The sequence below is a fragment of the Ambystoma mexicanum genome, chromosome 12 (assembly GCF_040938575.1).
Source record: "Ambystoma mexicanum isolate Mex_15411 chromosome 12, UKY_AmexF1_1, whole genome shotgun sequence".
Taxonomy (NCBI): domain Eukaryota; kingdom Metazoa; phylum Chordata; class Amphibia; order Caudata; family Ambystomatidae; genus Ambystoma; species Ambystoma mexicanum.
The window spans coordinates 963857515-963880454 of record NC_090936.1 but is presented as its reverse complement, the minus strand read 5'-3'; the positions used below and the strand labels follow the sequence as shown (position 1 = coordinate 963880454).

Genomic DNA, 22940 nt, shown 5'->3' with positions numbered 1-22940 from the left:
ATGAGAGGCCCTGCCACTCTACAATCAGGGAACGCATGGTCTCAAAGGACCATCGTCAAATACTCTGAGCATTCAAATTCTCACAGTGTCTCCTTTTCCTTGAACAAGTAATCAATGCGTGTGGATATGCTGTTTGGTGATGAGTAATGTGAATACCCTTGTGTCTGTCCGTGTTCTGACCTCCAGACATCCTCCACTAACTTCAGAGATTTTGCTGGGGGGCCGATTTCGTATGTTTCTGTCCGATCTATCTAGCACTGAATTCATGGTGCAGTTAAACCCCCCCCCCCTCCCCCCCCCCCCCCCGATCCACATTGCACTCCTGTATGTGGTCAGACATGGCGACGGGGAGCTAAAAAAGGCACCCGCATTGGGATTGGGCGTGTACGTATTGACTATACACGGCTCTCAAAGAAGCCATATAGCCAAATCATCCTACCCTCTTCATCGTTCCTCGTCTCCAAAATTATGAAAGGGACCGAGGGCTGTACCCAGATCGCCACTCCCCTAGCGTATACAGAGTATGGAGAACCCACCAGAGTCCAACCCCATTTTTTTGCCAGGGTGCGTTGTCTTTCCCTCGTAAGGTGCGTTTCCTGTAGTAACGCTATGCCCACTCCCTTTCTCTGCAGATATGTAAGCACCCTCAGTCATTTAATGTAGCTGTTTAAGCCCTGCACATTCAAGGTCATTATCTTAATCCCAGTCACCATATTCACTTTCAGTCCCCACCTCCCCCGTCCCACAGGCTTCCCTCTCCCTTCCCCGCCCTAATCATGTGTCCTCCCATCCCATACCTCAAACGGAAGAGAAAAAGACCTCCATCTCTACCAGTGTACGAATCTGTATTTGTCCTTTGAAGTTAAAACAGGATCCCCTCTACCCCCATGAACTCAAACATTTATTAAACAGCAACATGTTCATTCCCAAGGAAATCAATAATGGCCCAACAATCTCCTGAACGTTCAGGCCTAACCGCTTCTCGCATTCCTGCTCCCAGAGCAAGTAACGTGCGGCGGTGAGTGCCGAGAACTGCCACTCCTAGAAAAAAAAAAAGAACTGTTAATGTGGGTGTGGACTTCACCGGCTGTCTAGGGATTTCAATTCACTCCTCCGGCTTCAGCCTTCAGGAAGATTTCCCGCTTTAAACTCATGGATCCCAAAACCTGCTTCTGTGTACTAGTTCCTGCATCTTGTCCATAATGCTGCAACCGTTTAACAGGCTCCCCTATCAGAGATGGGCGCTATTCCTTTGCTGTTCATCCAGGCCTGCGCCTCTGTTGTGGATTAAAAAACAAAGTCTTTCCCTCATGTACCACTCTCAATTTGGCGGGGTAGATATGCATATATTTAATGTTTGAGCAACGGTCATTCTTTGATGGGGCCAAATTGCGCTCTAGTTTCTTTGTACTTGCAGGGTGTAATCTGGGAATATGGCAAGTCTCGCCATCACAGCCCTTGGGCACTCACCATGAACACCTCGATCTCCGCTGGGAAGATATTATCCCTTTCCAAACTTCGTTTGCTATTAGCACGATGTTCATTCAATCGTCCGCACTGGTTTCTGCTAACTTTTAGCCACTTTTAGTATATTTATCCAAGGATCATTGGCAAATCGAGCGGGAGCTTCCCGAAATCACGTCTTTACAACATGGCGGTTAGCCACGCCCCTCGGATCCGCAGTATACCTTATCAGCACAGAGGGGCGTCCTCGAACAGAGACAATCTTTGCAGTCAGTCGTTTGCCCAAACATAACATCCAGACAATTTAGCCAACCGGCTTACAGTGGATTGAATATAGATTCACAGAGCCACAACATGCACCTGTTACACACCGTAGCATCAGCAATTCAAAGGATATTTAGCCAAAACCCCTAGAAGGGCGGACTCTTCCACTGATTAATGGCATCCAGATGCATGCCCTCTCCCAAGACGAAGATTAAAATCATGTACCAATGCACGGGAGGGGATCACCAGAGAAAAGTGTATGATAAAGCAAAATAAAGGTGGATTACTGTGTAGCGCTTCTGGGAAAACCACATACACTGACTACGCAAAAGAAAAATGCCAAAAGAACACCTGCTACAAAAGAGAATGTCAAAAGCTTCTTCAAAAGGGAGCAAAAAATGAAGAAAAATAAATGGTTAATACGTTTCCCCACTGCACCTCACTGGAAGGTGAGGTGTGCAGTGTAAAAGAGTGAATTTCGTAATAGAGGACAGATTCTCTCTCCGCTAATGGCCATATGGACTGATCAGTGCCTCCAAATCCGATGACCTTAACAAGCCACGTAAAGCAAAAAGGATTTACTTGCCACTAAAAATGAGGGTTGGTTAAAATCAACAGCAAAACGTTGGGGGTATTCATAGATGCCTATGGAGGGAAGCAACAAAAGGAAAATTTTGCCTAACATTCCCCAAGGTTCTTTCTGAATTTCAGTTAAGATGGGAAATTGTTCTCTCGATATTTCACCACAGACCTCACACTTCCAGCACAATCTTGATGCGGCAATAACCTTAAAATTCAATCTAGATCAAACTAAATCGTTCAGGATATCGGACCATCTTTTTATAACCTGTGGTTGTCTTTTTCCTTGGAACAAATCGGCTAAAGATAACTTCCCTAGATGGATAGTCTCTTGTCTTTCTAACGCTTGATTTATCTTACCTTCAGTTCCCTGAAGACTTCACACCCATTACATCAGACCTACAGCAGCATTTGTGGCCTTCCCCAGGCATGTCTCTGACACCTACAGGACACTTACTCCGGGACTTTCCTCATGCTTTTGTTTAGCACTACTCTTTGGTTGCCTCTTCTAGAATAGATGCTTTCTCTGACCTACAGGACTTAACCTGGATGTATCCTGATGGGGCATATGCTGTCTCTTCCACCCAGTTCTTGGGTCTGCACTGTCTGGTCTCCCAATCAATTGGGAAGGAGGAAGGGCAGGACGCTGGAGTACAACCAAATTACCATTGTAGTGATTCCAATACATACTCTAAATCCTTGCTCTCCCTTCTTTACAGCACCCCCTCCAGGCTGTCCCCTTTAAGCATATGTTGTGTGACAACCTCAACAGTGAGAACAATCTGGCAGAATGGGAGGTGACAGTTGGTAACATGTGGGTGGGGTGGAGGGAGGGGCCAGGCCCAAAGTGGAAAACTCTTAAAAGGAAAGCATCCACTTTTTGGTGTAGCTATTTCCCAACTAGCTTGTGGTGCAGGCCTGCCAATCAGATGTGTAGGTAGGAGAGCAAGGACTAAAAGTACTGGAATCCTCATGAAGTTAATTTCTTTCAAATTAGGAGATAGAATAGGCACCTTAAAGTATTAAATAAAGAAATGGTTCAAGATAATGCATATTTTCAAATTGTGTTTTGAAAATGAAAGACAGAGCAACACCAAGTAAGAAATGTGTATTTTTAGTTTGAGGTATTAGATGATGTCTTGACACCTTTACGCCAAAACTGTTACATTAGAGATATGACGGAATGGCATACGAGGAGGGCGACACAGCCTGTGGGTGTTGTTTAGTTATGTGCCGACCCATTGACTGTCCATGGCCATGCTAATCCCTAGGGCCATTACCACTCCGTTCCTGACACTCCCTTCCCAAAATACCTCCTCATGGGAACTCTTGGAGCTCGCTTTAATCAAGCCTTCCCATCAAACGTTGCACTCGGAAGTACCTTCCAGTGTTTTCTCAAAGCAGTCTTATGAGAGTTAATAACTTTATTGGAGTATTAAACCTGCTACTCTTAAACAGGTCTGCCTCCAGCCACTCTATTTATAAGCACCTTGTGTGTCCTTAACGGAAGGCCTGTTTAAAAACAAGCATTGGCAAAGCCAACAGTTTTGTCTTTTGTGTAAGTATTAGACATTTGCCAGGCACTGCTATTGGATGCACCATTTTCCACCTGCTACTGTTAATGGCCAGTTAATACCATTACGGCTTGGCCTGGCAAGTGCATTCCCCAAGCCTACTCATAAGATTGCCAATGCTTGTTGAGCTTGGATTTTCAGATTTAATTTCAAACTTTGGTGGTTCAAACCTGGTTTTCAAAGTAATCATCTCAAATAAGGCACACTGGTTAAGCAGATCAAACTATCCCTCTTCTTCTGAGGTGAGAGCAGTCTGAGGGACACATAGTGAAGCACAAAAGAAAGGATATATGGTCAAGGTTGTTGTACTGTGCCCTGATCTGCATTGTTCTTTGGAAGTGTTTGTTGTTGTATTTAACTGTATGGTGTCTTGTTTTGGACTGTATTTTCTAATGTGTTTTAATCTGCTGTTTACCTTATGATACATAATAAAAGCTCAGGTGGACTTTCTATAATTTAAGGTGTCCTTTACCTCAACTGTTGCAACAGTAGTCCATGTCTCAGAAGAGCAGATGGCATATTTAGAAAAGCATCAACAGGAATTTGAGGAAGCGGTAAGTGAATTGATGCACTGTAAGTAATGTAGTTTCTGTATCTGAAGTTCCTAAATGCCCATTGCTGGAGACCTGCATTCTACTTATCTGATGCAGTGGGGGGAGGCTGTGTAGTTCTGTGAACAAGGACTGTGGTTACTTGGTGGAAATAGTCCTGTGAATCAGGGTTATATATACTGATGGGTTAACTTCACTGCACTTAACTAATGGATTTAAAGAGGGGCTGGGTGGAGTGTTTTCAACAGGAATGTGTGCTGAACCTTTCAGAATTTCAATGGATACAATACAATGTTTCACATCAGTACTCTATTTAATTTGACACATGGAATGCACTTCTAATCGAACTGAAATAGCAAATCACTTGAGCTTCTCTGGTTTTAATGAGCTTTTCAAGTTGTATTATCATTTCAATAACGTCCCTGATTGTAATTCTTAGTAAACATTGTCCATTGACCACAATCAAAAAGAGAGAATCTTATGTCTCATGTACATATTGTATTATTTATTCCTTCTTTTTTGTATTTGTTTCTTTTCACCAACACGTTTCATCCTCTATACACCTTCTACCCACATACAAGAATCACAACATTGAATTAATCATATTTGAATCAATCCATTAGTTACATTTTAAGATTTATATTTTCAATATGGAAAACAGGAAAAACAAATAAAACATATAATAAAAGGGAAAGAAAGACAAAATATAAACGAAAATTAGACTGCAAAAATTAACATTAGTTTGTGTTCATTATATTTTGATCATATCATTGCTGGAGTCTTATTTGTCCATACCACTCTATTGTGCAAAATGTACGGTAAACCTGTGTTGCAAATTGTAAGTGCGGCGAAGCACGGCAGTGGTCACCTTTAAACATCTCATCCACTCTGAAGTCCCCATTTCCAGTTACCATCCAAACCCAGAATGAAGACGGAATATGCCACAGGACAAAGGCAAAGGGAAGGTGGCAGATATGGAGTTTCCCAAGCACAATTCCACGCGGCAGAGCTGCAGATCTTCATTGATGAGGAAGTGACCCCTCTTGAAGGGCTATATGGCTCTAGGTACAGGAAGACATCGGGGGCAAATGAAGGCTGCCGTCATGGCCAGACTCTGAGATAAGGTACAGCAGTGGGCACAGTCCCACGGGAGGACAGGGAGGGCTGCCGTAAGAGGTAGCCTCACCTCAAGGGCAGGGTCTGTAGCCTCCTGTCAAAACGCTTGCGAGAGACATCTGTCACAGGAGCTGGCACTGTGGACCCCCTTGTCCTGACCCAGTGGGAGGAGAAGGCAAGTAACATCCTCCATATGGAGGTGACCGAGGGTGTTGGTAGTGCCGAGGTTGGAGCCAGCAGCCAAAGTGAAGCTGATGAGTATGACTGCCCCCCCATGACAATGCACTGGCCAAATGACAATCCCATGCATGTGCCCCTCAGCATAGATGGGCTCAATGGACAGTGGAATGTGCAACCACATGCCAATGCACCCAAAGGCATTTCCACCTCATGCGTATGTAACGGAAGGTGGTCATTGTGCACATACCGATGTACTGTAGTAGGAATTTGCATGTGAGCCCATGCACCCATAACAGCCCCCATGTGTACTGGGAAAGGCCAAGTGCCAAAGTTAACCCTAAGCTCAACCACATGTATAGTCCACATCGCCAGCCCAACAGGCAAAGAGCCCATGCAGACACTTCCCCAAACTTGCATTAGACATATGCATTGGTCTATAATCGACCCTGCACATCAGACCATGTGTGTGGGATTACCTTCTACCATTTAGCAGGAGTGACTTGTAAGCCCACGTACAAGTATGTATGATGACTTACATCAGGGAGAATAGGTCAGAGGCAATGCGTTTTTCTTGAAAGCAAGACAACGCAGCGCAACACAGGTTTGAATCCTGATCCCGTGCGTGGAAACCACTCACTGGTGTTAAATGTGTTATAAAAGAACAATTATAATTATGGTCCACCCAACACGTTCACAGTTCAATCAGGAGGAGGATGCAACCCCATCTATGTCCCATGGCAGGGCCACCGCTGCGACCACAACAACCTCCACCCCTCCATCGGCCAGCAATGGGAAACAGAGGCGAAAGGGCAGGAGCGAGGCACCAGGGCACTGCATCGCCATGCCAACTGGTCCCTGTGGTTGTGTCTGAGGAGCTATATGCTGCCACTGGTGCACAACAATCTGCACCCCCACCCACCTATCTGCCCCATGACACCCCTTTGTCACCTGAGCAAGATGACCATGCACCTGTGCAGCGTGTCCTGGAATCAGAGTGTGACACTGATGCCAGTGGACCACACCATGGAGCACAGAGGGGTTTCGGGTCTCCTGCTTCAGCCCCAGCCCTCCCCATAGCCCACAGCCCATTGTACAGCATGCAATTAATGCTATATGGAGAAGGCTGGGTGCCATGGAGCGGCAACAGGGAGGGGGAGGGGTAGGGGGAGGGGTAGGGGGAAGGGGAGAGGGAGAGGGAGAGGGGGAGGGGGAGGGGGGAGATCGATCCCTTCCTCCCACTCACTGACTGTGTGGCAGCACTACACCTGCAGGTAGTGAGTCAACGTCTTGTGGGGGAGGCATTTCCTCATCAGTTGGGGGGGGGGGGAGGGGGAGAAATTTCGCCTGAGGCAGATGTTGTGTAGCATGGCACAGGCAACAATTTTTTGTCAAACCTTCACTGGTCTGTGCAGCATGACCCCTCCGGTCCTATGTAGACCCTGAAAATTGCCCTTCAGTAGTCCAGAGGTCCACTCTATGCAGAGCCTGGTCGTGACGTGTGCCTCGTTATAGGCCACCTCCTGTGGCGTACGTGGATTGCGCACAGGTATCACTAGCCACTGTAGATGGGGATATCCAGAGTCACCTGCAAGGGTAAAAGTCACAGCTGTCGGTCCCAGTGCATTGTGGGTGTATTGCCTTTTCTAAAGGCATATTGATATACACTCTGTGCATGTATTGTCGTACAACATGGTTGCCCATCCCAGTTATTGGATGCAGAGCCATTCACTATGGGGGAACATATGTATTATCGTGTACACATCTCACAACCAGCAGTCATCACTCTCATGGTCTTTGATTGGCATTGCAGAGTGCATGTTGCCTGTGTTGGGCCTGTACGTTGCTATCATGCATTTGCCCCGATTAGTGATTTGTTGTTCTTGTGCATGTTTGCAGTGTTTGTATTCCTTCCATTATGGTCTCATATATATGGTTAGCAGGTTACATGGCATTCATTTCTGCCAGTGTTGCATTGTCTTTGTGCAGTTTGAGCTGTGACCAGTGCTCCAGATAAGATTTTGAGGTGGGAGTATTGTACTCCGTTTTTAAACTTTGAGAGTAAATGTGATTTTAAGAGTGTAAAATGACTTGTCTCCTTTGCAAGAGAGTAAAATGTATGTGACATCCAGCGACACATGCACAAACTGTATGGAAATCCTTACCATACGGCAGCTTTCTGCATTGTGACAGAATACACCTTTCATTATTTCTCTATGGTCTGGCTATTTGATCTCTCCTGTATATATTTAAATGTTGAAATCACAAAAACCTAGCCAATTACATAGTAAAGCAAACATGAATTGTATTGTGTGTTTTGAGGTTCGATAGCAGAATTGTCTTTTGATGTTTAATGAAAGTACTAATTTCCTGGAGCTATTACTACCAATGCCAATGGTATGATAGAACAGTGCAGACAGGCAAGGACTCCATGCAAAATTCTATATCTAATCTAATGGTCAAATGGTTATTTATATAGTGCTTTTGGCAAAGCTCTGTACATAGAACATTTATCACAATTATCACCAAACCAAAGTCGGTACGCCTTTATCGACCTCGAAAGGATGAAAGGCTGAGTTGGACTTGCCGGGATTCGAACCTGCAACCTACAGATCACACACAGATTGCAGCAATGAGTGCTCAACTGGCTGAGCTATCTTATTGGCTAACATCCTTCAGAGGTCGGTTAACTGAGTATCGACTGAGGTATAATAATCACAGTGCCTAGATGTTGGACAAACCATGCATGAAGCTCTACATAAAGTTAAATACCTATCTGGATTATCACACGGGCAGATTTTGCTGAGTTCCATTTCAATTACCAATGTAACTTTCATTTGTTTTTGAACAGCGCTTGCACTTCCTGGAGTTTGGATGTTTTAATTGTAGTCTTGAAGATTTGAGAGGCTAGAACACCAGTGATTGGTGTTATGCCAATCACTCACCCTTGAGCAAAGACTCTGCTTGCTGTGAACATTTATAGTACCACATTGACTGCAAGGTTGAATGGATGTAAACTAGACTTTGCATAGTCATCTTTTTACACACTGTTCTTAAAATTAGAGTGTAAATTAAATTATCAGTGTAAAAATACACAGGGCCTTGACAGGGCTTGCATTGATCATTTGTGGTAAAGGCAACCCCCCAACCCCCTTTTTCACATAGCATTTCGCTCGTGCTGCAAGATCAGTTTGTGTGATGGCACTTGTACTCACCCAGTATTTATGTCTATTAGCCTCTCTTGCTACTCCCTGTATGCTGGCAGTGGGGCGTTCCACACAACCATAACATTGTGTGTGGAAGCAGGGAAGCGGGAACAGCAGTGTGATCACGTGGGCCTCATAACAGGTGACCTGGGCATTCATGGAGTGACACTGCTTCCTGTTGCGGTATACCTCTTTGGATGTCTGGGGCCAGCCACATGGCGCAGTCTAGAGCGGCAATTACATTAGACGGGTGGGCTGCTGCGTACAATCATACCTTTGTGGCATTTATCTTTGCCGGGGTGGTGGGCAGGGAGATGTGCTGGGAGGAATGGCACATGAGTGTTTCCAGCACAAGCACATATGAAAATGTGTACTAGTAGGTCCCAGTTACAAGGAAATGAAGGGCCGACACAAGCTTCAGCAGCCGGGTTAAGGCAGTTCTTATGTTAATCATGCTCTGTATGTCGTCACCGTTCAGGGAGAGTTGCTGTACAATAGTCTCCCTGTTCAGCTGGCACAGGGTAATAAGCAGGATATCAGTTAATGTCCAGGGCCTGACAAAGGGAATGTGCACGCACCTTGCATGGCATCTCCAGCACCCGCTCTCCGTGTCTTGTGCTGCTGTTCCTGCCTTTGCAGCTAAATGTGGAGCTGGAGGGGCTGCATGTGCCAGTTAGCAACAGCTAGTGGTGGCATGGTGTTGGAAAGTGTGTTTGTGTCAGGTGCAGGCATTTTGCAGTCTTTCAGAGTGGATTGGGTGCACCCGCGACTTGTTTTCCATCACCTGTATGCCTTTACCTTCACCTTTTAGGTGGAGTTAACTGCACCTTGTCTTTGATGGAATTACCACCCATTTTTTGTGGTATTTTGAGTTGTGATAAGGCAGAAAAACAGTTTTCATTCTTGACAGTAATTCTGTCGTAAGAATTGGTGCCAGGGCTAATTCCACCAGAAGTTGGGGTAACTCCACTGGGGCTAATTCTGCCAGCGGAATTGACACCAACTCCTTATTCAGCAGTGTGCTAAAAGTGGCAGTAATTCTGCCACTATTACTGTATATCGCCAAACTCCCAATGAGTCCCATTGAAACATCCGAGTTCCAATTATCTGTCTGCAATTTTGTACAGCCGTTATCTTTAGCTAGTGAGTTTTTTTCTCACAAAAGTGTAAAAAAGAACCTGCGCTTATCATATTTAAAAGCACTAACAGCACAAGCATTGGAAGGCGGTGGTGGGAGAAAACACAAAAGGAGAAATATTCTTATCAAATAAGAATATTTCCTACATTGTGTGAGGAGCAAGGAATGAGACGCGGACACAGAGGAGAGATGTTTGTGGCCACAAACATACATTAAAACAAATAGGGGGTTGGAAAATGCCTCACTATCCCTAATGTAGGGGGAATTTCCCTACCTCAACCAAAACGAATGGGTCTGTCCTGTGTCAAGATGTCCAAATAAAAGCAGTAATTCCGTATGAAGATTAACCAGCATAGGAGCTCCGCTTAGGAGGATACCTTTTTTGTTCCCATCAAGGTATTTAACACGAATCACAAGATTTAGGGCACAGTATGCAAAAATGTACCCTGCATTGCCATTTATCAATTGTATTCTCACTCTCCTTACACTCGGGGAATCTCCACATGAGAGATACAACCTCTTGCTAATAGTTTAACGAAACCAGTGATATATGGGATCAGGCGATTGTAATAACTAATACGATTGGTATGTTTGAACCTATATATATTTTTATTTTGTATTTTTTCCCATACCTCCCACACCAAAGCGGGTTATAAGCAACAATACAATGCATGCTGAAATGGTGATTCGTATGAGCACTTCAGACCAGGCACACTCTAAGGGGGTTGCTGTGTGTGCTACCAAGTGAACATAGTTTCTGTAAACCCTCAACCATTTGAGAGGTTTCAACAGCACAACTAGCTATTTTCAATTTTCACGAGCTTTGCTAGCATTGAGAACTGACAATGACCTATACGACATGAATAGTGTTTGTGACAATACGGTTCAAAATGTTTGTTATTTTGGGTCTTTCTACTGTTTTTGCAAATTAGAATTTCATCTGATTTGGCTTGACGCCTCTCAAATAAGTTATCCCTGCACTATTAAGCACTGTATTGTTGTCGATTTGGTGTTTGCTATTCTATTTTGCAATGAGAATGCTATTAGTACTGTTAGATGCATAACTAATCAGGTTTTTGGTTGTTTTTTGGTTGTTTTCTCTTTTTCCACTTTTCTTCTTTTTGTCTCTTGGAACCCATATGGTTGTTTCTGTTTTGTTTCTCTCTTCTTCCATTACTATACAAATTCTTTTTTCGTAATTGGTTTTACTACTATTGATATGAACATCATGATGTTTGGAATATGGGTCCTTATTCCCTCTTCCCTTTTCCTCTGTAATACAATACCACTGTGTGTTTGGTTTTTTATTTGATCATTGTTGTAATCAATGCGTGATATATATCCATTACATTGTTTATCAACCAAGTTTTGCCTTGAAAAAGACCTAAGGATGTCGAAACACGTGTTGGCAAAGTTTGGGCAAAATTGCAACACAACTGTGATTTAAAACACAGACTGTATAATTTGAGTTTTGTACCTATTTCATTAACTAAACCGATGTGACAGCGCATCTCCTTGGAACAACAAGTTTTGTGTTTGCAAATAAAAGTATGTCCTGTGTCCGTAATCCTATTCTGGCCCTCACACTCTAAAATAACTCCGAGGTGTAAAGGGTATTGTCTATTGATTTCCCAAAGTGCTCTGATGATCAAGTTCAACGCAAAAGTTGAAATCCAATGAAAAGGTTTCCAAAATAGACAATGTTCACAGTTCCAGGGAATGGCTCATTTCCCCAGATTCCTTGTACCCAAGCAACAAGTAAAACAAAAAAAAGAATAATCCAGTTTCCAAGAGGATTACTCTCTCCCCTTCGGTGTGTTCACTTCTTTTGGGGAAATGTAACGCTCACCTGATTCCCACGGAGGCGCAGGTCTGGCTTCGAGTGCTGATGCTTCTTCAATGGTGAAGCGCAGGACTCTGAAGATGGACAGGAAGGGCCCTCTACTCTGGCTTCTCCGGCTCGCAGGAATATTCCCCTTAGGGTCTAAAAGGACGAGCTCTCCATCCTGCTTCTGACGCAGGGGCGCGTTGAACCCAGTTACTTCACTGGATTGAGGTTGGATGGGAGTTCAGGTAAGCTTGATTATACTGGTAAGGCGCTGTAAAAGTTCTGTTGCAAGTTCAAAAGTTCAAGCTATAAATAATAATGTTCGTTGTCTTTTTTCAGGTGATGAATGAAGATTCCTTTGGAGACTTCTTGCAACAAAGCGCTGATGTAGATGTCTTTTCCCCATAGGGGCCGGGGTTCGGAATGCCGGAGATATGGCGCCGACCCGAAGTGAAACGTGCAGTTCCAGTAAAGATCTGGTAAGTCCTAGATGAGCGCTCAGGTAATGTTTTTGCATTCGCTCATCTCATGTCTTTGACTTTTTTCCCCATAGGGGCCGGGGTCCTGCTTGGAAGCAGCAAGACCCAAAATGAAAGGGGAATGACCCAACAGGTAAGTCTTAGAAGGAAACTGAGCTTTTCCTATTCCCTTCCTTCTCTCACCTCTTATTCTTGTCTTTTTCTCTAGGCTCTGGGAAGTGGCTGTGTATCCGGATGATCGCTGCTGAAGATGGCGGAACCCAGGAAAGGTGAGTGAAATGCAGCGCTGCAGCGATCGTAACGAAATGCTTTTAAAAATGATGTCTTCCCTTTCAGGATCGTCGGTGATGTCTCTGTGGTGCAGATTAGCTGGTAGGTCTCTTGTCTCCCTTTGCAGGTGACCCAGGATGCTGACAGGCGTGGCTGAAGTCCAGATGCAGGAGCTGACACGGTGAGCGTCCAGCTGCGAGGAGCAGAACAACGCGAAGCGTGAGTTGCTGATCGGGTGTGGTTTAAATAGCTTTGGGAGACGTTCCAAGTGTGTATCCTTCCTCTAATCAGGTATGTATCCTTCCCCGACCACACCCGGGTGGAAAGTAGTCCCACAGGTAAAGTAGTTCCTATTCAGGCCTCAAGAGGGCCTGGATGTGGCAGCATGGTCTGCATCAGGTAAGTGCACATTAAAACACTTGAACACATGTCTAGCAGGACAGAGGTCCAACATGAGCCTGGCGCCTAAGGCGCCAGGACTGCGTCCAAAGGGCCCCAGCTTGGGCCCGCTGGCACTCTCCTGGGGGAAATGATGCCTGCCTCTGGGGTTGCTGGGTCGGACCTAGCTCCTTGGAGGTAGGCATCATGACAGTACCCCCCCCCCCCAAGGCCCCTCCCAAGGTTCTTCCCTCCGGGGGTTTGGGCTTGTTCGGAAATCTCAGGTGAAACCTTTGTACTAATCGAGGTGCGTGGACATGGTTACTAGGCTCCCATGATCTCTCCTTAGGTCCATATCCCTGTCAGTCAACAAGATAGAAGAGTTTCGACTTTACCACCTTGGAGTCTAAAATGTCTTTAACTTCGAATTCTAATTCCCCTTCAATTTGAACTGGATCTGGAGGCTTGGACAATCGGGTTCCTGGTTGTACTGGCTTCAAAAGTGATGCATGAAAAACTGGATGAATACGCATGTTGGACGGTAGATCCAGTTTAAAGGCCACTGGGTTGATTATAGCTTTGATGGGATAAGGTCCTATGAATCTGGGATTGAAGGTTCGCGGGCCCTTGAGGGGTAAATGTTTAGTTGCTAGCCATACCTGGTCTTCTACTTGGTAAGGAGGAGTTTTACTTCGGTGCAAATCAGCGTTTTCTTTATACTTTTTCTTGGCTTGCTGTAAATGAGTTGCAGCTTCTTTGAAGGCTCGGGTTATTGTGGAATGCAGATGATTTACTGCGGGCATTTCCAGGGTCAGAGGTGGATCTAGATCAGAGGTCCGAGGATGGTGACCATACAAAGTATAAAAGGGGGTTTGTCCGGTTCCAGAATGCACTGAATTGTTGTATGCATATTCTGCGATCCGAAGGATGTCTTTCCAATTTAACTCGGATTGGTGTAACATGCACCGAAGATATTGCTCGAGAGTCTGATTGGTTCTCTCGGTTTGTCCGTCGGTCTGGGGGTGGTGGCTGGTGGATAACCGCACATCTATTTGTGCTAGTTGGCAACACTTCTTCCAAAAATGTGAGATAAATTGACTTCCACGATCCGAGACTAAAATGGAAGGGAAACCATGTATGCGAACTATATTCTCCAGGAATTCCTTGGCCAAGGTGGAAGCTGAAGGCAAACCCTTTAAAGGGATAAAGTGGGCCATTTTGGAGAATAGGTCCACAATTACAAGGATTGTGTTGTAACCAGCACAAGGAGGCAGATCTGTTATAAAGTCCATTGACAGGGTGTGCCATGGTGCCGGTGGAATATCCAAGGGTTGAAGTAGGCCGGCTGGCCTTTTCTTTTGAGCCTTGTTTTGGGCGCAAATTCCACAAGGCAGTACAAAAGACTTTGTCTTTTCTCCAAGAAGGCCACCAGAAGTGGCGTTTGATTTTTTCCTCCGTTTTAGCGATACCAGGGTGTCCTTCCATTAAAGATTCATGATGATGGGCAATAACAAGTTCTTGCAATTCTTTACTTGGCAGAAACAACCGCTCCTGGAAGTAGGGCAAGTCATCCTTAACGGTGTAATGAGGCCCCTTTTGACTCCATTCCAGTAAGCTTGAAGAGTCTAGAAGTTGTTTTACTTGCGTTTGGATATCCTCAATAGATTGCAATGAAGTTAAGCCTAAGATTCTTTGCTCAGGTATGATGGGCACAGGTTCTAAGCTCGAATTAGGTTCTTCCATGCCAATCCGGGATAAGGTGTCCGCTTTTCCATTCTTGCAGCCAGGGCGATAGGTAATTACAAAATCAAATTCCGCAAAGAATAGAGCCCATCGGAGTTGTCGTGAAGATTGAGCTTTGGCCGTCTTTAAATACTGTAAGTTTCTGTGGTCCGTAATTACGGTGATGGTGTGTCTTGCCCCGAGAAGGTAGTGACGCCAAGTCTTGAAAGCAGATTTGATGGCCAGTAACTCTTTATCGGTAATTGCGTAGTTGATTTCAGGAGGAGAACATTTTCTGGACCAAAAGGCCACTGGGTGTAGTTGGTTAGTTTTTGGGTCTCTTTGCGACAGGACAGCTCCCATGGCCGAACTGGAAGCATCGGTTTCCACTATGTACGGGAGATCTGGGTGCGGGTGCTTCAATACAGGTGCAGAGGTGAATTTGGTTTTCAGGTCCTGGAAGGCTTGTTCGGCCTCAAGAGTCCATTCGAAGCGTTTGTTTTTCTTTAGGAGAGCGGTGATGGGTTGGACTGTTCGGGAAAATTCCGGGATGAATCTTCGATAGAAATTGGCAAAGCCGAGCATGCTCTGAACTCCCTTCACCGAGCTTGGAGATGGCCATTTGAGGATGGCGTCCACCTTTCGCGAGTCCATTCGGACTCCTTGAGGTGTCAGGATGAATCCGAGAAATTCAACTTCTGTGGTATGAAAAACGCATTTTTCGAGTTTTGCAAATAGTCTGTGCTGGCGCAGTTTCTCAAGAACTGCCCTAACATGTTTTCTGTGATCAGATTCTGAAGAAGAGTTCACCAGGATGTCGTTAATGTAAACAATGACGCAGACATCGATAAGTTCCAGAAGAACATCATTCATAAAGTACTGAAAGGCGGCAGGTGCATTGCACAAACCGAAGGGCATCACCTGATATTCGAAGAGCCCAAATTTGGTGCGGAATGCAGTCTTCCATTCGTCGCCTTCTTTTATGCGCACCAGGTGATAAGCTCCTCGGAGATCTAACTTGGTGTACACACAAGCGTCTTTCACCTGGTCGATAAGCTCCGGGATCAAGGGCAGAGGATAACGATCGTTATTTGACTTAGGGCGCGATAGTCTATACACGTTCTAAGGTCGCCTTCTTTTTTTGGCACGAAGAACAGAGCTGAAGAGACAGGAGACTTGGACGGGCGAATAAAACCATTGGCTAGGTACTGATCTAAATACTGACGCAAATGCAGGTGCTCAGGTTCCGTAAGAGCATAAATCCTACTACACGGTAGTTGAGCATTGGGTACCAGATCGATCTGGCAATCATAAGACCGATGGGGAGGTAACGTGTTAGCCTGATCTTTCTGAAAAATGTCTTGGAATTCTTGGTATTCTGACGGTAGCTGTACAGGGTGGAAGTTGCTGTGGCTAGACCCATAGCTGGATTTGGATAACAAGTTGGTTCACAATCAGGAAAACTTATCTTCTTTGCTCGCCAGTCAATTCTGGGATTGTGTGTTTCTAACCAAGGAATTCCAAGAATTACTTGAAATTGTGGGGCCTTGATCACATCAAACACGATAGCTTCCCGATGTCCATCCTGACCCACCAGTGTCACTTCAACAGAGGAATGCGTTACAGGCCCTGAGGCTATTTCGGTTCCATCTACTGTAGTAATGACATCTTGGGTTACTTTCGGGCGGAGAGGAAGCTTAATCCTGGAAGCCAATTCACGGTCTATGTAATTTCCAATAGCTCAACTGTCGATGTATGCTTTTATAGCATGCAATTGCTGAGGCTGTTTTGGGTCCACGAGCACCATTGACATGACGAAATGCAAGGTCAAAGAGTTAGTTTTCAAGCTCGGCAAGCGGACCCCTACGCTTGCCGGGCTAGGTTGTTTCCCGAATCAGGTGTCACTAATTCGTTATCAGTAGCTCCAACCACCTTCTTAAGTGGTTTAACTGGACAATTTCAAAGAAAGTGACCGGAAGTCCCGCAATACAGACAAGGTTGCATTTGCCGCCTTCTCTCTCGTTCTTTCTGCGTTAATGGTCCTTTAACACCACTGATTTGCATAGGTTCAGATACGTCGGTACTCTTGGAGGTAGCGTGGGTTTTGATCGGTGCTCGGTTTTCATACTTGAACCGATCTGCTTTTCTATTTTGAAGTCTGTGATCAAGTTGAACCACCAAGTCAATGTAGTCTGCGCAGACCTGGCGTGGGTTTACTATCTGAGCTAGAACATCCTTAAGCTCTCCGCGCAGGCCTCGATGAAACAATGTGATCCTTTTGTTTTCTGGCCATCCAGTTTCCACAACCAGTCTGTTAAAGGTGGCTATGTAGAACAGAAGATCCTGATTACCTTGTCGTAAGGATAGCAGTTCGTTATCAAGGGCCTGTCCTTGAGAGTGTCGAGCGAACAATCTTTCCATGCTGGCCTGGAAGCCCTGAAAATCCTGGAGAATGGGATCATCCTGATTTACCAATGGAATAGACCAATCGGCAGCACTGCCACTGAGGTAACATAGTATAAAGGCTACCTTGGTCTGGTCGTTAGGGAAGGCTCCGGGTCTGCATAGAAAGTGTAAACGACATTGGTTCATAAAGACGGCATATTTCTTGGGATCCCCCGCAAAACGTTCAGGCGGGGCCAAAGGCATGTGTCCAGGTAGATTAATTTGTACCGGGTTACTCAAACCCATTGATGTGGAAATGTCTCCGGAATTAGGTAAAGGAGTGTGCCCTGCCTGGGCCTGTAATAACCTTTTGGCTAGGTCATCAGTTCTTTCCTTAGATAAGATCAGTTCTCTTTTGAGAGCGTTAGTCTCCTGGCGGGCTGAGTGCACCTCTGCCTGTAATTCCCCCAAAAGCTGGGCCAGCTGGTCAGTCTCGGAAGTCTCCATAGCGCCCGGGTGGGAAATTGTGGGTAGGCTTCGCGTTCTGTAACGCTCACCTGATTCCCACGGAGGCGCAGGTCTGGCTTCGAGTGCTGATGCTTCTTCAATGGTGAAGTGCAGGACTCTGAAGATGAACAGGAAGGGCCCTCTACTCTGGCTTCTCCGGCTCGCAGTAATATTCCCCTTAGGGTCTAAAAGGACGAGCTCTCCATCCTGCTTCTGACGCAGGGGCGCGTTGAACCCAGTTACTTCACTGGATTGAGGTTGGATGGGAGTTCAGGTAAGCTTGATTATACTGGTAAGGCACTGTAAAAGTTCTGTTGCAAGTTCATAAGTTCAAGCTTTAAATAATAATGTTTGTTGTCTTTTTTCAGGTGATGAATGAAGATTCCTTTGGAGACTTCTTGCAACAAAGCGCTGATGTAGATGTCTTTTCCCCATAGGGGCTGGGGTTCGGAATGCCGGAGATATGGCGCCGACCCGAAGTGAAACGTGCAGTTCCAGTAAAGATCTGGTAAGTCCTAGATGAGCGCTCAGGTAATGTTTTTGCATTCGCTCATCTAATGTCTTTGACTTTTTTCCCCATAGGGGCCGGGGTCCTGCTTGGAAGCAGCAAGACCCGAAATGAAATGGGAATGACCCAACAGGTAAGTCTTAGAAGGAAACTGAGCTTTTCCTATTCCCTTCCTTCTCTTACCTCTTATTCTTGTCTTTTTCTCTAGGCTCTGGGAAGTGGCTGTGTATCCGGATGATCGCTGCTGAAGATGGAGGAACCCAGGAAAGGTGAGTGAAATGCAGCGCTGCAGCGATTGTAACGAAATGCTTTTAAAAATAATGTCTTCCCTTTCAGGATCGTCAGTGATGTCTCTGTGGTGCAGATTAGCTGGTAGGTCTCTTGTCTCCCTTTGCAGGTGACCCAGGATGCTGACAGGCGTGGCTGAAGTCCAGATGCAGGAGCTGACAAGGTGAGCGTCCAGCTGCGAGGAGCAGAACAACGCGAAGCGTGAGTTGCTGATCGGGTGTGGTTTAAATAGCTTTGGAAGAAGTTCCAAGTGTGTATCCTTCCTCTGATCAGGTATGTATCCTTCCCCGACCACACCCGGGTGGAAAGTAGTCCCACAGGTAAAGTAGTTCCTATTCAGGCCTCAAGAGGGCCTGGATGTGGCAGCATGGTCTGTATCAGGTAAGTGCACATTAAAACACTTGAACACATGTCTAGCTTTATGAGCCTGGCGCCTAAGGCGCCAGGACAGAGGTCCAACATGAGCCTGGCGCCTAAGGCGCCAGGACTGCGTCCAAAGGGCCCCAGCTTGGGCCCGCTGGCGCTCCCCCGCGGGAAATGATGCCTGCCTCTGGGGTTGCTGGGTCGGACCTGGCTCCTTGGAGGTAGGCATCAAGACAGGAAATTGCTCCCTTCCACAGGCTTTCTCTTCAGAATCCTAAGGGTATATTTCTTCCTAAGGACTCTCCTTTCCTTTGTACACTTTTATAACAGTTCACAGGCTCAAGAGCTTGGACTTCCTTGAGACCCTTCACTCCACAGTTAACACAATAGTTGATTCTCTCAAGGGCATGATCCTTCCTTGAGACACATTACAATATGCACTCATATTTGTCTTCACCTGGTATACTTTCCTGCCAGGACCTTTTATACACAACAATTTCTCTTTACAGTGAGGTTTCAACAACCCATTTATAAATTTCTCTACAAAAACTCTCACTTCAATGGCTTCACTTTTGGTCTCACCGCTCTCTTATGAAGCGACACACTCTGTTAGACCATCCGGTAACCCCCTTGTGTTCTTTGGGTTTACCAGTTATTTCTGGCTTCCACTCACTTTGGCTATTTTCACTGTCTTATTCCTACGGAGTGGCATACGCTTGCTAGCAACCCGGTAACCCACTTGTCTTCTCTGGGCTTACCGGTTGCCTCCATCGTTTCTTCGCTTCCATCTGTTCCAGCATATTGGATACATGTGTGTCCCGTTAAGCGTTGCACTTTCACTGTACCTCCTTTCTCATTGCGCAATTCCCTCTTTTCTTCCCTCGAGCGGTGAACCGCTTGCACCTTGGCTTCTCCTTCATCGATTGAGGTTTTCCTTCAAGTCGCCTGCTGATGTGTTTCCCCCTCAACGTGGTGTTTCTTCGGCTTCTTTACGAGTCGTGAGGCCGACCAGCGTGTGCAGCTCTCTCCTCTCCTTCTCTTCGTTGGTTGCAGCCGGCTTGTATTTAAACTTCCTGGCTCTATTATACCTTTTCCAACAACTAGACAGATTTGTTGGTCGCCCGGTCCTTGTGATCTTTATTACTCTGTTCTTTCTTGTGTCAGTGGTTATGGGACCATTTCTTGAATGGTGTTGAGGAAGTGGATACTGAACTTTATTGGGAGTGATCCTCACTGCTGCCTGCCTCTTCCCCATCCAAGCTGTCACTATATTATCCCTAATGGGAGTTTGGGAAGTAACCAAAGTAGATCTACCAAGAGGTTGGGGAAGAGTGTGACAATATGCCATTAAGGTATAGGAATAGAGGAATAATCCCTGGAAAGGAATGGGGAGAGTGGGGCATGTGACATTCCCCAGTTATGTCATCTTATCTCCCAGAGGGTCACCTCACCCCATGTGGTCCTCCCTCATATAGCCACCCTCAGGATCATATAGCGGCTGCTGTTCCCTGGCCACATAGGTGGAGGTTAACTCTGGGAAAGGAGTGATGACATCATCAGATTCATCACAATTGCAATTCAAAAATACACAGATGACACATTTCCCTTTGTGACCACTTGTTAGAAAATAATTTCTTTTTGCAGCTTTCCTTCCATTGACGTCTATAGAACCCCCCAACTTGTTGCTATGATGTGGGTCCTGTCTGGACCTTTGGCGTTAAGTAAGGCCTTTTTGATTTACTTCCTTTGCTTAGCAAATCTATTTTGGGACACTGGTCAGTACCAATGACTGCAGGGCAGTTGGACTCTTATCTCCCTTTGTGAGATTCTTTGTTTTATGCTGCACACATCACCTTCCAGTGAAGTGCGACAGAGACTACTTTATCTCTCCTTTTTCTTTTAGAAACATTTCTGTTACTTTTATGATGTGTCAAAGATGGCTTAGTGGCAGTGGTTATTTATCTACCGTATATTTCGTTTTTAGGAAAGATCTTTCTTTTTGCTGCTTTCCCTCCTTAGAAATCAACAAGAGGCACTACTTTTTGCTATTGTTTTGAATCTTCCCTGATTTGTGGAGGTATGTGAAGCGTGTTTACTCTTACCTTGCTAAACTAATCTGTTTTGGGGGCACTGATCAGTCTCTATGATTATCAGTGCAGGAGAACTCTGTTCTCTATAGTAAAGTTCTCTTTTTATTATTCCTGCACACTTCACCTTTTGTGAAGTGCGGTAGGGAAACTTTGTGTACCTGTAACTTTGTTTTTGGTAACTTTGTGGTTACTTGCAAGATTTGTCCAGCATGGGCTGGTGGTAGCAGATACTTTCATAGTGTTTTCTTTTTATAGTCTTACGCACGTTTGCATTTTACGACGTAATGCCAATTAGAGTACCATATCGTGTAAAAAGCAGGCGAGGTTTGACTGGCCTATGTTTGAGGGGTCAGAATTGAGAGGCTGACACAAAGTGGAAATATTCTCAACATTACCCATTTTATTAACAGATAGGGGTTTGGATAAAGGCCTAACTTTCCCTATCCTAACGTGAATGTCCCTTTCTATGAAACTAAAACTAAAGCAGGCTGACCTTGGGTCCAAACTAACTCTGACCCTCACACTAATATATACAAGCAAAAAGTGCAAGGTAAATGTTTAAAAGTTCAAATCAACAGAAATATGCAAAATCCCTAACATATAACTTCAGCAAAAATAATCCTTGTGTCCAGGGGGTGTTCACAATGCCCTGTGTCAAGACCAGACTCTTGAAGGCAACACACATGTCTTTTACATAACTACTTTCCTCGGGATGGGAAAACAAATGTTACTTACACAATACTGGAATATGGCAAAGAGGAAGTCTTTCCTAGTATTTCAGAATGGCAAAACAGAATGTCTGTTCCATGATACTGGTTGGAATATGGCAAAGGAAAGTATTTCACACTTTTCAGGATGGCTAAATAAATGTATTTTCTCCAATAGTCATGCAAGTGTGGCAAAAGGCAACTCTTATCAATGTTTCTGGTTGACAAAGTGTTCAATCGAAACAACAACTTAATATCACCAAGTCTCTTTTTAACATTCAAGTTCAAAGTGAGTTTCCTGGTACACTCTCCTGCCAGGAAACTTCTCAACTGAAAACTCTTGATGTCCTAATTTACTCTCCTGCCAGGAATATCTCCCCTTTTGGATCACATCACCACTGTTGTACTCTTCTGCCAGGTATCTCTTTCCAAAACGGTTCATGACCTGATAATCTTATCAGGTGTCTCTGCAACATTCATATTTCTCTTAAGGATCACACAATTGTACTTCTTCAATAACACCACTTTGGGGAATTCAGTTGTTACTTGTGCCAAGCTCCCCCATACTGACATCCTGTCATGATGCCTACCCCCGGGAACCCAGACCAAGTCCAGCAACCCCGGGAGCAGGCATCAAGTTACCCCAAGCAAGCCCAACAACCCCCGCCAGGGGCTATTTGGGTGCAGTCCTGGCGCCAGGCTCATATGGAGAGTCAGTCCTGGCGCCATAGGCACCAGGCTCATAGATTAAAACTTACCTGATACAGACCATGCTGCAAGAGCTCCAAGCCAAACGAGGCTTGGAAGGGACTATTTTACCTAGGGACTATTTTTTTTACTCGGGTGGGGCTGGTGAGGAATACTTACCTAGGACTTCTTTGGATTCTTTGGAGGCTGTTTAAACCACGCCCGAAGAGCAGCACATGCTTTTCGTTATTCTGCATCCAGCAGCGTAACGCTCACCATGCCTGCAAGTCTGCATCCAGTCTTCTGCCACGCCAGCCTCGAGTTTGGAGCTCCTCGAAAAAGGGAGAAAGAAGGAGAAAAGGTTAGAACAAGAGCAATACCTTTGATCCTTAGCTGAATTTGCGATCCATCGCGCCTTCGAGCTGGAAGAAAGAAGTTATTTTATGCGCGTCGCCTCGCCTGCTACAGCGCCGCGCTGAACTCACCGGCCTTCTCAGCATCTTCACATTTCACTGCATCCTCCTGCATGTTACCTCCGCACTCCGGCACCTAAGGAGAAGACGAGAACAGCAAGGTGAGCCAAGGGAATACTCAGAGGAATACCCCCCATAGACTTACCTGATTTTACCACCAGGGGTACTATTCTTCTTCACGGGTCG

At 45.4% G+C, this 22940-nt stretch overlaps 1 protein-coding gene across 4 annotated transcripts in view; it reads left to right on the top strand.

The window, feature by feature from the left end:
- LOC138514136 (zinc finger protein 420-like) overlaps positions 1-22940 on the top strand; it is a 1401466-nt gene that overhangs the window by 150623 nt on the left and 1227903 nt on the right. For all 4 annotated transcript variants that reach the window (XM_069629436.1, XM_069629435.1, XM_069629434.1 and 1 more), the window contains exon 5: positions 4343-4435. In XM_069629436.1, the coding sequence (XP_069485537.1) occupies positions 4343-4435 (93 nt within the window). The remainder of the gene's footprint in view (positions 1-4342; positions 4436-22940) is intronic.